This window comes from Peromyscus californicus, unplaced genomic scaffold (assembly GCF_007827085.1).
Source record: "Peromyscus californicus insignis strain IS unplaced genomic scaffold, ASM782708v3 Scaffold_7__1_contigs__length_154581171, whole genome shotgun sequence".
NCBI classification, from domain to species: domain Eukaryota; kingdom Metazoa; phylum Chordata; class Mammalia; order Rodentia; family Cricetidae; genus Peromyscus; species Peromyscus californicus.
The window spans coordinates 95,139,898-95,155,930 of NW_026294595.1; the positions used below are offsets into that span (position 1 = coordinate 95,139,898).

General features: G+C 39.6%; 1 protein-coding gene across 4 annotated transcripts in view; it reads right to left on the reverse strand.

Annotated features, from left to right (window-relative positions):
* Ttbk2 (tau tubulin kinase 2) overlaps positions 1-16,033 on the reverse strand; it is a 134,826-nt gene that overhangs the window by 35,395 nt on the left and 83,398 nt on the right. For all 4 annotated transcript variants that reach the window (XM_052722705.1, XM_052722704.1, XM_052722703.1 and 1 more), the window contains 3 exons: positions 6,934-6,999; positions 5,194-5,286; positions 3,847-3,972 (listed from right to left, as the gene is read on the reverse strand). In XM_052722705.1, coding sequence (XP_052578665.1) covers positions 3,847-3,972; positions 5,194-5,286; positions 6,934-6,999 — 285 coding nt within the window. The remainder of the gene's footprint in view (positions 1-3,846; positions 3,973-5,193; positions 5,287-6,933; positions 7,000-16,033) is intronic.

Sequence of the window (16,033 nt, forward strand, 5' to 3'; positions counted from 1 at the left end):
GAAATTACTCCTAAATAGTAGGAAATGGGAGACTGGAGAAGTTAACATCTGGGCTTAGTTATCAACTGAGCATGATAAGTGATGTTAGGACACACAGACATTCCAGGGAAGACAGGCTGGAATAAGGGCTGGGAGTCCTATTTAACTCCATCAAGAGGGCCAACACAGCCCAATCATACAAGTACACTGGGACTGGAAGGAGGAAAGGTTAAAGGAGTAGAGACAAGAAATGACCCACTTCTCTCCAGCTCTGCTACTTACACCTAAGTCAAGGCCATTATTCTCTCTATCCTCCTGGCCACAAAAAAGACTATCCTTCCACTCCACCGCAAGTAGAACTTGACCAATGTGATTGAGGTCTGACTTGTAAGCCCCAAGTGTTACAGATCGCTCTCAGACCTGGGTAAACATCCAAACCTGCTCTTCCTCTGACTGCATAAAGCCTGTATGCACAAGAAACCACTTGAGTTGCCTAGCAAAGTCACAACACACTGACTAGTGTGCTTCACGATCAAGATATCTACATGCTCTTTAGACAACCCATTTCCCCCCTTTCTTTCCAAGGCACTGCCTCAATACCTTCCCAACTCAACTCTAAATCTCCTTTGCCTTTCTGGAATGCATGCAGCTGAAAAAGCTATTCTCTTAAAAACAAATAGGGACTTGGTAAAAACACTTGCTCAGCTGGTAAAGATACCTGCAGCAAAACATGGAAAGACTCCACATAGTAAAAGAGACCTGACTCCCACACTTTGTCCTTTGATCTACACATGCACCCTGCAGGGTATGTGCACCTCCTTACATAAAAATACGTGAATGTAAATTTCAAAAGAAACACAAATAGGCTCTGTTGCAGGATATTTGTTTACACTGTGTGACGACGAATCTATGTTTTGCCTCACCTGCCTAAGGCACCTGATTGGTTTAATAAAGAGCTGAATGGCCATTAGCGAGGCAGAACTTCCAGGCAGAGAGAGGAAATTAGGGTTAGAATCTGGCACGGCAGGAGACACCAGCGAGACAGGGACCAAGTCAGATTTACAGAACAGAAGAGAAGTAAAGAGCAATGTGGCAGAACATACATTAATAGAAACAGGTTAATTTAAGTTATAAGAGCTAGCAGAAACAAGCCTAAGCTAGGGACAAGCTTTACTAATTAATAATAAGTCTCTGTGTCATTATTTGGGGGCTAGTGGTCCAAAGAAGTCCTACTACAAGGATCACTATGTCCCTGGTTTTTTTGTTTTGTTTTGTTTGTTTTCAAGGCTTCCTGTTCACTTTAAATAAAATTCAAACTTCTTTAAAAAAGTGTATAAAGCCCTGCAGCATTTGGTCTGTTTCTCCAACTTCAGCTCAAACCATTTACTCCTTTTGTGATAGTAAGCTCCCTTGTTTTATTTCAATTCCTTACCTCAGGAGGTAGGCACATGCTCTTGCATCTGCTCATAACATTCTTTCTCTTAATTTTCTTTTTTTATTTTTTTTAACTTGATTTGCATTGGTGTGAAGGTGTCAGATTCCCAGGAACTGGAGTTACAGTTATGAGCTGCCACGTGGGTGCCGGAAATTGAACTCAGGACCTCTGGAAGAGCAGCCAGTGCTCTTAACTGCTGAGCCATCTCTCCAACTCTTTTCTTTTTTTTCTTTTTCTTTTTCTTTTTTTTTTTTTTTTTTTTTTTTTTGGTTTTTTCGAGACAGAGTTTCTCTGTGTAGCTTTGCGCCTTTCCTAGAACTGACTTCGGAGACCAGGCTGGCCTCGAACTCACAGAGATCCACCTGAGTGCTGGGATTAAAGGCATGCGCCACCACCGCCCAGCAAGCTCAGACCTTCTTGAACACTGATATCATATTTACACCAGTCACAAAAATACTCCAATCAATATCAACATTTCCCCCGACTTATCCTCTCCGTCACCTGTTCTCTCCCACTCATTGTTTACGAAAGATCAGAGAGCAAAAAAAATCAGATTATTTATGGTGTATAAAACACAGAAAGCATCATGCTTACTTCATCCTTCCCCAAATAGTAAATAGCCATACTTTGTTCTATTACTAAGTGATAGAGATGACCCTTAGAGAGTATCAAAATGAAAATCTTGAATAGCAATTTAGTTAGACTATTCAAATATTAGATGGTATATGGTAGTCTTTTTTAGATTATAAGAATAACTAAGAGGCAAATGTGAACAAAATCCCAAGGATTTTGTATGAATAAAAAATTATTAGTACCCAGCCAGGGGTGGGGGTGGAGGATGGGGGGGTGAGGGGTGAGGGTGTTGGCACATGCCTTTAATCCTAACTAAAACATAAGGAATTCAACAGCCTTTTCTGACTTCTGCAGATACCAGGCACAGACACAGACATACATGCAGGCAAAACATGCATTCTATATTAAATAAATAAATAAATAAATAAATAAATAAATAAATAAATAAATGAATGAATGAATGAATGAACATTTTTTAAAAGGGGCACTTTTGCTTGGCATAGTGGCAACAGTCTAATCCCAGCACTTTGGAAGGCTGAGGCAGGAGAACTGCAAATCTGAAGCCAACCTGAACTACATAGTTAAGATTCTGTCTCAAAAACAAACACACACAAAAAAACAACACTGAAATAACTCAAATCCAATGTTACATTTTATTAGACAATCTGTGTGGAGCTTATTATATCAATAAGCACATGGGAAAGAAGACAAGTTCACTCACTTAGGTCTCTCAGACCCAAGGTTTGTGAACTCCGCTTTATATCCTGCCCATACCCTAAACATCAGCTATAATTACTATATGAAAATGAATTCACTTTGAGATAGGCATGGGCACTGACAACATTTTAGAATTTTAAACTTCCATTATTTGCCAGGCAGTGGTGGCGCACACCTTTAGTCTCAGCTCTCTGGGAGGCAGAGGCAGGCAGAGCTCTGTGAGTTCAAGGTCTACAGACTAGTTCCAGGACAGCTAAGGCTATTACACAGTGAAACCCTGTCTCAAAAAAACAAAACAAAAAAAACTTCCATTAGTGAGCAGCAAAGTCCACTGGAGATAAAATTATATGCTATCTGTGGGGCTGCATTCATGTTTTCAGTAGAACAATTGTTTTTGCATTAAGCATTGACCAGGTTCTCTCTGTGAGTAATACAATTTGAGGCAAACCTAGCTGATCACTGAAAGGCTCATTAACTGCTACACTACAGAATTAATTCAGTGGCCACAGACAGAGTCAGTAACATTTACTGACTGCCAGCCAACAGCATGGACAGCCCTCAACAGATATATTACCTAGCTGTAGAGTTCCTTCTGGTGAAGAAACTGCTATAAAATTTACTTAATTAGAATTATCATGCTCTATATATCAGTGGTTCTCAACCTTCCTAATACTGCAACCCTTTAATACAGTTCCTCATGTTGTGGTGACCCCTAAACATAAAATTATTTTCATTGCTACTTCATAACTGTAATTTTGCTACTATTAAGAATCATAACATAAATATCTGTGTTTTCCAATGGTCTTAGATGACCCCTGTGAAAGAGTCATTTGACCCCCAGGTTGAGAACCGCTGCTCTATATATTAAATAAATCACGTCAAGAACAGAAAAATTTGTTACATAATAAGTCTAACTATTAAATAAATTCATCTAAAAGACTCTGACTCTCATTCTCTCTCTCACACATATACGCACACCCCACATCATCATCATGTTAACTTCACATTTCTCAGACTGTATTAAAATAATGTTACTCTAGGCACCTTCCAGACTTAATTCTGATATTCTTAAATCTACAATGAGTAAAAGCAAAAACTAAAAAAAAGGAAGATCAACATACAGAACTCACAAAGATGGTTACCTGGTAGTCTGGTTTTGTAAAATAATCCAAAGAGGAAATATGGTCAAGAAAGGTGCTGAATTCAGGAGGGAGGTGTTTCAACATGAGCCTATGGTCATACCTCTCCTTAATGGAACCCACTTGCTCCTGGAAGGTAAAGAGAGCAGGAACCAAAGTCAGCTTCTCTTGGAAGCTTTGATTACAAGCCCACAGCTAACAATCTCAAGAGAATGTAGCAGGCTACGGAATGAAAGTAATAAAAGTACAAAGCAAGGGTAAGCGCTCGCTCCCTAGTGGCTTTACACACAGTGCTTCCCAGTGGGAAGTGAAGCTAATATAATGGAGAGCTAACAGAGTGATGTGGCGGGCTGCACCAGTGAACTGACAACCCCTGAGTTCTTTAAACTGGGTTATTTTCCTTTATGAACACAGTATTTATAGTTTTCCAAACAAAATAATCTGATAACTAAAAACTAAGAGCTATAATTCCCATCAGAAGAAATGCTGTTCTTATCAAATGTATCTCTTCTCAATATACATAGAAAAAAATCATAGTATTATATAATATCAGCTCACAGAGAAAAATACACATTGGCCGGGCGGTGGTGGCGCAGGCCTTTAATCCCAGCACTCGGGAGGCAGAGGCAGGCGGATCTCTGTGAGTTCGAGGCCAGCCTGGTCTACAGAGCGAGATCCAGGAAAGGCGCAAAGCTACACAGAGAAACCCTGTCTCAAATAAAAACCAAAAAAAAAAAAAAAAAAGAAAAATACACATTGTAATGCAGTGAAGTTGCTTAAAGATTTTAAGTTTCATATGTAAGTGGATTTTCTTTTTTAAAAATTTGAAATAGAGTTTACAACTAAACTGATACTCAAATACAAAAATTATACACCTATGAGAGGGATTATGTGATTTTTTTTTTCTTTTCACTTACTATTTTTTGTGGTGCTAGAAATTGAGTCCGGTGATTTACACATGCTAGGGATGCACTGTACCACTGAATGATATGCACATCTGTTCTACATCATATCTTAGTCCAGTGACTTACACATGCTAAGGAGGCACTGTACCACTGAATGATAAGCACATCTGTTCTACATGATATTTCAATCCATGAAGATATTATACAAAATGCTTACTGAGAAGAATTTTTGTTTGTTTGTTTGTTTGTTTTGGTTTTGGTTTTGGTTTTTGGTTTTTCTGGACAGAGTTTCTCTGTGTAACCCTGGCTGTCCTGGAACCCACAAGGCATCTGCCTGTCTCTGCCTTCCAAGTGCTAGAATTAAAGTGTGTACTACCACCACTCAGTTTGAAGAGAAATTTTTATTCTTTCCCCTATCAAAATTTACATTATAATTCAAAATTACCTTGTCCTTTATTTTTCTCCAAGGCAGTTGACCAACCACAAACTCTACCAACATGTAGAATAAGGACCAAAGGTCATCGTGTCTTCCCATTTCCTTGAGAAATAAGAGAATTCAGTCATATTACATTACCAGTTATTATGGGTGTATCACATTGTTTAAAGATCACTAATTTCTCATAAATCATCTGGTAAACATCTATATGTTGCATAGTTACATATCAATCCATATGCAGAATATATATACTGAGAAATGTTTTGATATAAATAATACCTTACCTGGAGATATAGTTCAGCAGTAGAGTTCACTGAGTGTGTGTAAGACCCTGGGTTATATTCTTAACACCACAAAAAACAGCCACCACCGAAAAGCAAAAACAACAGAGCTGGGAATACAGTCCAGTTGGTAGAGTAACTGCCTAGCATGCATAAGGCCCTGGGTCTGATACCCAGTACCACATAAACTGGGTGTAGTAGTGCATGCCAGTAATCCCAGGACATGGGAGGGAGAAGCAGGGGGACCAGAAGTCCAAGGCCATTCTTGCTACTTAGCAAGTTTGAAGCTAGCCTGGGACATAAGAGATTCTATCTTAAAAATCAACCAATAAATAAAATAAACCTCTAAAACTCAGAAATGCTGAAAATACAATTAATTTACTAATTAACTCATGCTTTAAGAAGTAAGGGATGAGACTGTAACTCAATGGTAGTCTACTCGCTTACTAGGAAAAAGGCCCTAGATTATACTCTCAGCACAGAAAATTTTCTTCATACACACACACACACACACACACACACTGGTTTTTTTATTTTGTTTTCTAAACAGGGTCCTTTATTTCAACTTTTTAATGTTGCAAATAAAAGAATCCACACTCAAATTAATGAGACCCAACAACAACTCTTAAAATTAAGAGTAGCCCTAAGTCTTTTCATTCTTTCAGTTAGACACAAGGACACTGGGATGTCTGGCTTGGACTCTTTCCTGCTTTGTTGCAGTGTGGGGTTTAAACCAGGTCTTCCCATGCTAGTCACGAGCTTTCCCGCTGAGCCACATCTCCAGGTCCCTGGTTACAAAAACTACAAAAGTTATTACATATTATAGAGAAGACAATCTCTATGTTCCATCAGATAGTGACAGTATAATGTCCACTATTAATGGCTTTTATTATATTTGTTTGGGGTATGTGTGTGTACACATGTGGGTCCTCATGTGCCATGGTGAACATGTAGAGATCAGAGGACAATTTGCCAGAGTTAGTTCTCTTCTTCCACTATGTGGGTTCCAAGGATCAAACTCGGATTGTCAGGCTAGGAAGTTATGTATCTTTATCTGCTGAGCCATTACGCTGGCCCCAACCCACAAATCATTTCTTAGAATAGAATCTAGGTATTTTATTTCTTCAAACATCTATATTTAATTTTCAACACTAACACGTAATTAAACAGATACCCAACAGACATACTTAGTTGTTGCCTTTTATGGCAAATACAACTTCATTTTTTATGCAGTTGCCCATATCTGTCATGCACTATACATCTTATCATGAATTAGTATCATGAATTCCTTTACCATCAGCATTATACAAAACAGTGAATTAAAACAACCATTCAGATAAATGTGTAGCTATAAAAGGGACCCTCAGCTCCTGAGCACTTTGTATACCTCTGAACTGAAATATGAAGATTATCAGTCTGATGCAAGCCATGAACACGCAGTTATGACAGCCGTGGATCAGATACATACCCTGTTCCGATGAGCATTGATGGATGCATAACGAACTGTCCCTCGAAAGCCTGCCACAGCACGAGGCTACAATAAACCACACAATCATAAGAAATTAAATAGCAAAAAATGTAACACAACTGAACACAGAAAGCAAATGGTAGAGCAATTCTATCATAATAAAACACTATTGCTGGGCGGTGGTGGCACAGGTCTGTAATCCCAGTACTCGGGAGGCAGAGGCAGGAGGATCTCTGTGAGTTCGAGGCCAGCCTGGTCTACAGAGCTAGTCCAGGACAGGCTCCAAATCTACAGAGAAACACTGTCTCGAAAAACCAAAAATAAAATAAAATAAAATAAAATAAAACACTATTTATACAAAAAAAAAAAAAAAAAGCCGGGCGGTGGTGGCGCACGCCTTTAATCCCAGCACTCGGGAGGCAGAGCCAGGCGGATCTCTGTGAGTTCGAGGCCAGCCTGGGCTACCAAATGAGTCCCAGGAAAGGCGCAAAGCTACACAGAGAAACCCTGTCTCGAAAAACCAAAAAAAAAAAAAAAAAAAAAAAAACCACTATTTATAGTAATGTTTTTAGTGAGATTATAGAAAACTAGAGAATGAATATCTCTAAACCACAACTTAAAACACTAATATTGTAATTATTTTGGTCCTGTTTTCTTCTATCTGTATCCTTAATTTTTATTTATTTATTAATTTGTTTCTGTGTGTGTGTGTGTGATGTCAGGATGTGGAATGATGAATGCTACAGTGTGCATGTGGATGCTAGAAGACAAACTTTGGGAATTGATTTTTTTTCTTCCACCATATGGGTCCTGAGGATTGAACTCAAGTCATCAAGCTTGGTGACAAGTGCCTTTATCTGCTGAGCTATCTCACAGGCTCATCTACCTACATTTTAAAGTATGATGACATAATGGGCATTGGGCTTGGGAGATGTAGCTCAGGGATAGCACAAATGCCTACTATGTGCAAGGCTTTGGGTTTGATACCAAGGAACACACACATACAAACACACACCAAATGTGTTTATGAAATACAGATCTGTACATTAGAAAAATCAAACGTTTTCATTGACCCAGAATCATGCCAAGTACCAAAGCATCATACCATACACATTAATGCTTAGGCTCTGGTTACAAATACATTTAAGAACATGAAGAACCATTATATAATCTAAGATGCCAATCTTACCATATTTTGTCTATTTTTTTTTGTTTTTTGTTTTTCGAGACAGGGTTTCTCTGTAGTTTTGCGCCTTTCCTGGAACTCACTTTGTAGACCAGGCTGGCCTCGAACTCACAGAGATCCTCCTGCCTCTGCCTCCCGAGTGCTGGGATTAAAGGCGTGCGCCACCACCGCCCGGCTATATTTTGTCTATTTTATTCAAACTTAATTTGAAAGAGGTTACAACTATACTTACTTGCATAAGTAATTTATGTTAAAATTTAAGTTTTTGGATACTTAGTTATGCTAGGTAATGGAGATGAAGCCAGACATGATCACAGCCTCAGACAATATAACCCCAAATAAAGTCCACATTAAAAGACGTTCTATAGCTTGCCTTCCCATAATGAATCTACTATAGTTGCTTCTATCATTAATTTTTTTTTCTCTAGCTCAAAACTTTACACTTGCTATTCTTCAGGCTGTTACCTCACCGCATGCTTCCTGTGGCTAACTCTTGTAACTAAAACCTCTGCTTCGAGCACCTCCTCAGAAGCACTAATCGTCTGAATGAAGACCACCACCCCTTGCCTGCAGCGCACTGTGTTCTTTCACAGATGCCATGTTTTTAGAATGGTTTTTACAAGCCCAAGTCAGTTTTATTTGCATTTTTATCATCTATTTTGTTTACATTGTATTTACTGGCTGTTTTCACTCCATATGATACATTCTGGGAGAAAGTCTTGCTCGTTTTATAAACACGGAAATAATCAATCAAATATAAAATATAGAAGAAAACATGATCAGCCAGGTGGTGGTGACACACAACTTTAGTCCCAGCACTCGGGAGGCAGAGGCAGGTGGATCTCTGTGAGTTTGAGGCCAGCCTGGGCTACAAAGTGAGTTCCAGGACAGTGAAGACTGTTACACAGAAAAACCCTGTCTCGAAAAACCAAAAAAAAAGAAAAGAAAAGACAACAGAAAAGACCAGGCAAAAGAACAATTATCACTCAAGAGCCCAAGCCTAAGGATCCATGGCATAGAAGAAAGAGCTATGACAATTATGCTAAAAATATTATGGGAATCTATTCAATAAAATTATAGCCAAGAATTTCATAAACCTAAAGAAATAGACACCTAAACACAAGAAGTATTATGAACTCCAAATAGACATGACCAGAGAAGAGCCTGTCCTGGCATGTCACAGTCAAGATGTCAAAAATACAGAGCATGTGTTCAGCTGTGGTTCTGTGTGATGTCTTCATCTGCTGTAGAGACGCGTCTTTGATGAGGGGTGGGAGCTACACTATCTGTGGGTAAAAGGATAAGATTCAGAGTGCAGTAAGGAATTCCTTTTTCTTTCTTTTTTGGGGGGAGCGTGGGGGGTCTTAAAGACAGGGTTTTTCTGTGTAGCCCTGGCTGTCCTAGAACTTACTCTGAAGACCAGGCTGGCCTCTAATTCATCAAGATCTGCTTGGAGAGTGCTGAGATTACCTGGCTAGTAGGTTCTTTTTTTAAAAATTCACAACCTCACTAGCCCCAGGAAACTGACTAGGTTTCCAGTATCAGGCATGCTTTCCCTCCTGTTCAATTAGGCAGTTGTTGGTTGGCACTGACATGTTGAGTGCCAGTTCTTACATTTTTACACATATCTTGCCTTGCTGGTAATTGTCATGGTTCAAGGTGCTGCAGCTGAGTAGGACTGTTTTTTTTTTTTTTTTTTTAAATTAAAGATTTATTTATTTATTATGTATAGTGTTCTGTCTGCACGTATCTCTGCAGGCCAAAAGAGGGCACCAGATCTCATTACAGATGGTTGTGAGCCACCATGTGGTTGCTGGAAATTGAACTCAGGACCTTTGGAAGAGCAAGCAGTGCTCTTAACCTCTGAGCCACCTCTCCAGCCCGTGTAGGACTGTTTTATTGCTTTCCTCCCTTGGCAGTTGACACCAGAGATCAACAGATTGTGAGAATCCCAGCTCCACTGGATACATCTATATCACAGCTCCTGCAACTATGGCTCAGGGAGCATCATAGAAGAATAAGAATACAAGGAAGTCTGCTATGAAACAGTCTTATAGAAACAGCTATATAAACAGCACTGGAACAATAGCAATGTCAGTGGATATATTAATGTGGAATGGGATATTTCACAGGATCCCACCCCTAGACAAAGAACTATAGGTAACTACTGACTGCTGAGGGAAGAACTAGCCTTTCCCAGGGATGAGCACCCTTATTGGTTGTCCAATGTAGAGTGGTAAGCCTTGAAACCATACAGACACAAACAACAACAAACTCAACAGGTTGTATTTATATTTATGCATACAAATACATATATATGGGCTAGAGAAATGGCTCCATGGTTAAGAGCACTGGCTGCTCTTCCAGAGAATCTAGGTTCAATTCCCAGCAGTCACATGGCAGCTCACAACTGTTTGTTAGTCCAGTTCCAGGAGACCTGACACCCTCATTCAGACACACATGCAGGCAAGACACCAAGGCACATAAAATAAAAAGAAATCTTAAATAAATAAATAAAATGTTAAAAAAAAATGTGTGTGTGTGTGTGTGTGTGTGTGTGTGTACGTGTACGTAACAAATATAATCAAAGGAAAAGAGGCTATCTCAAGGCAATCCTTGAGTTGGGGGTCATGGCAGGGGTTCAAGAGAGAGTAGCTGGCAGGGAGAGAGGAAAGAAAGAGGAGAAGTGAAGTAATTCTATTTCAATTAAAAAACATTTTTTAAAATTTGTTAAAAAAAAATACAAACCAAAGAAACATTACTAAAAGCTGTAATGAAAAATGCCAACTAACAAACAGAGGCAGAAACATCAGAATAACATCCAAAATATTCAAAGTGCTAAAAGCAAACATAGAAGAAACACTTCAGGATATAGGTATGAGCAAAGATTTCTGAATAGAATCCTAATAACACAAGAAACAGCCTCAAGCAAATGAGATTATATGAAATCAAAAGGTTTCTGCATAGTAAAGGAAACTATCAACAGAATGAACAGACAGCCCACAGAGTGGGAGAAAAACCTTTGCCAGCTATACTTCAGACAAAAGGCTAATATCCAGAATACATAAAGAACTGCAAAAAAGTAAATGCCAAAAACCCCTACTTGCCAATCAATAAAGGGGGCAATGATCAATAAATGGGGCAATACTCTGAACAGATGGCTTGCAAAAGAACTATAAATGGCAACAAGTATTCTAAAAAGCATTCAACATGGGGCTGGAGAGATGGCTCAGCACTTAAGAACACTGGTTGCTCTTACAGAGGATCTGGGTTCAATTCCCAAAACCCACATGTCTGTTCAAAGATGTCTGTAATTCCAGTTCCAGAGAATCTAATGCCTTCTTCTGGCCTTTGTGGTCATAAGGCAGACATGTGGTGTACATAATGCAGGCAAAACATCCATACAAATAAAATAAAAATTAAAGCTATGTTTTTAAAGTACATCTATAGCAATCAGAGAAATTCAAATTAAAAAGATTTTGAGGTTCTATCTCACCTCAGTAAGAATGGCCACCATCAAGAAAACCAGAGACAACAAATGATGGCAAGTGTGTGGGGAAGAGGAGTCCTTATCTGCTGGTGGTGGAAATAGAAACTATCTTTACAGTCACTACAGAAATCAGAGGACAAGCGTCCCAAAAAACTAAAATTACAACTACCATATGACTCAGCTAATTCACTGCTAGGCATATATCCAGAGGACTCTTTTTTTTTTTTTTTTTTTTTTGGCTTTTCGAGACAGGGTTTCTCTGTGTAGCTTTGCGCCTTTCCTGGGACTCACTTGGTAGCCCAGGCTGGCCTCGAACTCACAGAGATCCGCCTGGCTCTGCCTCCCGAGTGCTGGGATTAAAGGCGTGCGCCACCACCGCCCGGCTTAGAGGACTCTTTATGCTACTCATGTGGCTCAGTCTGGCCTTGAATTCACCTTGTAGCTGAGGATGACTTTGAACTTGACCTTGAAGATCCACCTCCCAAATGCTGGATCACAACCATGCACTACCTGTAAGGATTATGTCCTTAATTACGTCACCAGCCTGCGATGGCGTCCCAGCCTAAAAAGCAGGTGTGCCCTCTGTGCGTTCTCTTCCTTTCAGCACTCTCTCCTTCCGTTCTCTTCCCTCCGCGCGGTCTCTCTCTCTCTCTCTCTCTCTCTCTCTCTCTCTCTCTCTCTCTCTCTCTCTCTCTCTCTCTGTCTCTCTCTCTCTCTGTCTCTCTCTCTCTCTCTGTCTCTCTCTCTCTCTCTCTCTCTCTCTCTCTCTCTCTCTGTCTCTCTGTCTCTCTCTCTGTCTCTCTTTCTGTCTCTGTCTCTCTCTCTCCCTTCCCTCCTTCCCTCCCTCTCTCTTCCTCTCTCTCCCAATAAAGCTCTAAAAAGGTACCCATGGCTTGTGATTCTTCCAATCAGCACTCTCCTCCGCCGCCACGGCCAGTCACGAGTGCCGCAGCATAACCAACACTACCATGCCTGGCTTACATGATGCTTGGAATCAAAACCAGGTTTTCACTGATCTACTAAAATGTTCTTACAAAGTCATCAACAGTCGGTTCTCACTAACACCTAACAGGAGTGACAACCTTACCACTCTTTCTGAAGAACTTTTTTCACCTGGCTCCCAAGGAAAACCTCTTGATTTTCCTCTTACCTGACTGACGTACTTCTCCTAGGTCGTGGCTGGTCCATGGTTCTTCCCTATCCATCACCAACACTGCTCAGTGACCCAACGGCTCAGACTCAAGACCTCCCTCCTAGTCTAGCTATACCTTCTTCCTAGGTAATCTTCTCTAGTTATATTCTAAAACATATGCTGCCCCACTTTGGGATATGGAGGATTGAACCTAGGTCTTCATGCATGCTCTACCACTGGGTTATATCCCAGGTCTCGTTTTCAGTTTTTGAAACAGGGTCTCACAAAGTTGACAACTATAGCCTTGAATTTACTCTGTAGTCCCGGGGTTTGAACTTAGGTGTCAAACTAGGCAGCAAGTGCCTTTGCCTGCTGAATCATCTCAGTGAGACTTTGACACAAAAAAATTCCAAAAGAAAAAAAAAGATTCTCATATGCCTAGATTTTAATTATAATTTGCATATATGTAACTGAGGTGGGCAGAAATGCTGCAATTTAAAGTAATAGATTCACAATAAGACAGATTCAGATGGGATAAACCTCTAAACAGTTTACAATGTGTGTAAAAATATACGTAGGCTTGGAAGAGAAAAAAAGTAATATATGCAGTTATATAAAAAAAAAGTTTTAAGCCAGGCGGTGGTGGTACACGCCTTTAATCCCAGCACTCGGGAGGCAGAGCCAGGTGGATCTCTGTGAGTTCGAGGCCAGCCTGGGCTACAAAGTGAGTTCCAGGAAAGGCGCAAAGCTACACAGAGAAACCCTGTCGAGAAAAACCTAAAAAAAAAAAAAGTTTTAAAAAAATATTTTTTGAGAAAGGAAAATAATATAAAAAATAAGCCACGTAAAGATGGATATCACACAGAGAATCTGGATTGTGTTGTCTTCTGGATTTTTAACTGCAGAAAGACATTTCATTGTAAATGCTCAGTTAAACCACTATGTGTATTTTCAAGGTACCTTGACTTCAAAATTTAGATCTAAGGATATGTTGCTTTGGAAAGGAGACTCTGCTTCTGTTTCCACAGAAAGCAAGAGGCTTTAGATTTGTTCCAGATTAAGATACATCAGGTTTGACCAGCCAAGATCCCCTGAAAGGTCTCCAATGACACCATGGCCCAGATGATCCAACATCCAGAATGGTTTCAAGGCAACTGGCTCAGAAAATACAGCCTCATGGACTATTCCATAATCCTAAAATTTTCTTTATGTCCCCATAAGAATACAGCACCCTCATCCAGCAGGAAGTAGTATAAAAAAAACTATGCCCAAATTCCCAAATATACCAAGCTGGCCTTCCTTCTCTAAACCCAAGCTATTCCTAAAACAAAGGGTTGAGAGAGTCTCGTGTCCCATATCAGAAGAGCCCTCTGGTGTGGGACAGAGAAAAACCAACATTTTTATTTAAAACAGGTTGATTATAAATGCAATCTCTAACAAAGAAAAGGGGATATAGATATGATAGGATGAAAGGGTAGATTAATGAACCTACTTATAAAGAATAACAACTTGTTTAAAAATGTTTTACATTGCTATGGAGTTTAGTTTATTGATATAAATTTAAAGTTAGTGTTGTTATACTGTGTATATTTCTACTCTTGTTTAAGGTATTATGTTTGTGCAGCTCATTTAAAATTGTAATGGATACTAGATTACATAGATTAGATGTATCTACTAGATATTAGATGTATTTCTACTAGAAATAGATTAATAGTCATCTATGATAATCATACTTGTAGTCATGTTAGTTAAGTTTTCTAGGTATACATAGATATAATTCAGTTAGGTAGGTAACCTTCAAACACTTCAAAGACCTACAATTTAAATGGCATTTAAAATGTTTTAAAAATTTAGACTTTCGGGGCTGGAGAGATGGCTCAGAGGTTAAGAGCACTGCTTGTTCTTCCAAAGGTCCTGAGTTCAATTCCCAGCAACCACATGGTGGCTCACAACCATCTGTAATGAGATCTGGCGCCCTCTTCTGGCCTGTAAGCATACATGCAGGCAGAACACTGTATACATAATAAATAATAAATAAATCTTAAAAAAAAAAATTTAGACTTTCTGGACAGTGAGACATGTCAGCTCCTGGTAGCACCGATTTACTTCAGAGAGAAGGATGGGCATCAAAGACACTCTGTGTCACGCCCATGATGGTGTCGCCCGCGTGACAAATGTCTTGGATGAGGTGGTTATGTGGGAAAGGGGGGCTCGCGGCCCTCGGGTCTATGTCCCCGGCGACCCCTTATCAATCTGTCCGAATCATGGTGTCAGGCTATATGGAACCATGTAAAATCTGTTTATAGAAGCTGGCTGGCATTTTGTCCTTTTTTTTTTTGTAGTTGTGACTATTGTTGTTTTTTTGTGTATTGATTTTAGGGAGTTAACTCTCAATGTTTTTGATGTGTCCCATAAAGAGAATAATGATTCTTCAAAAGTGGCCTCAATATCCCCACCTATAATTTAAGTTTTTAGGCAAACAGTTAAAGAGGGTCCTAGAAGTTTGGGGGAATTTATGAATGACTTAAAACAAAAAAAACTTATGACTCAGAGGGACAAAGAGTCTAGCGAGGAGAGATGAAAGTAAAAGTCCAGGAACTCATAAGCAATCCATACGCGCAGCCAACAGCAGCTGCAAGGAAGCAGTTACAGAAACTAGCCAGTCTTACAAGAATTATCAAGGGACAAATAGAGTTTCTCATCAAGGGTCGGTGGTGGCAACCCCCTAACTTTAATCCTAGATATAATAATTATTTGGAGCCATTGTCCTTTACGGGAGCTTATGATAAACATGGGAACCAATGGGTGAATCATAATAGTATAAAAACAGAATGGCATAAGTTACAGTTCATAAAAAAAATAGCTAGGTCCCAACCCCCCGGTGCCTTCTCACCTGCAAGCAAAGGTTAAATATTTTCACACAAATGAAACCATGGTTAGAACGATGGTGGGAAGGGTTTAATTGTGATACAAAACAAAGGTCTAATAACTACGTAAAAGAAAAAACTTCAGCTAGGGCCGTAATGTTCTCTGTCTGGATGAGGGACCACAAAAGAGGAAATAACACCTGTACTCATGAGATCTATTAATCATTCTAAGAAAATTGTGTGACCACATTGTTAATTCTATGTCTATCGCCCCACTGGCCGATTGCCATGTTTCCTCAAATGAATGTATAAAAAACACTGCTTGATCTGAGTAAAATTGCAACAGTTCACAGCATACTCTGGTGTCTGTGTCTGTCTGTCATTCGCCGAATCCCACTTATCCTGAGTACCTTCAACCCGTTCTC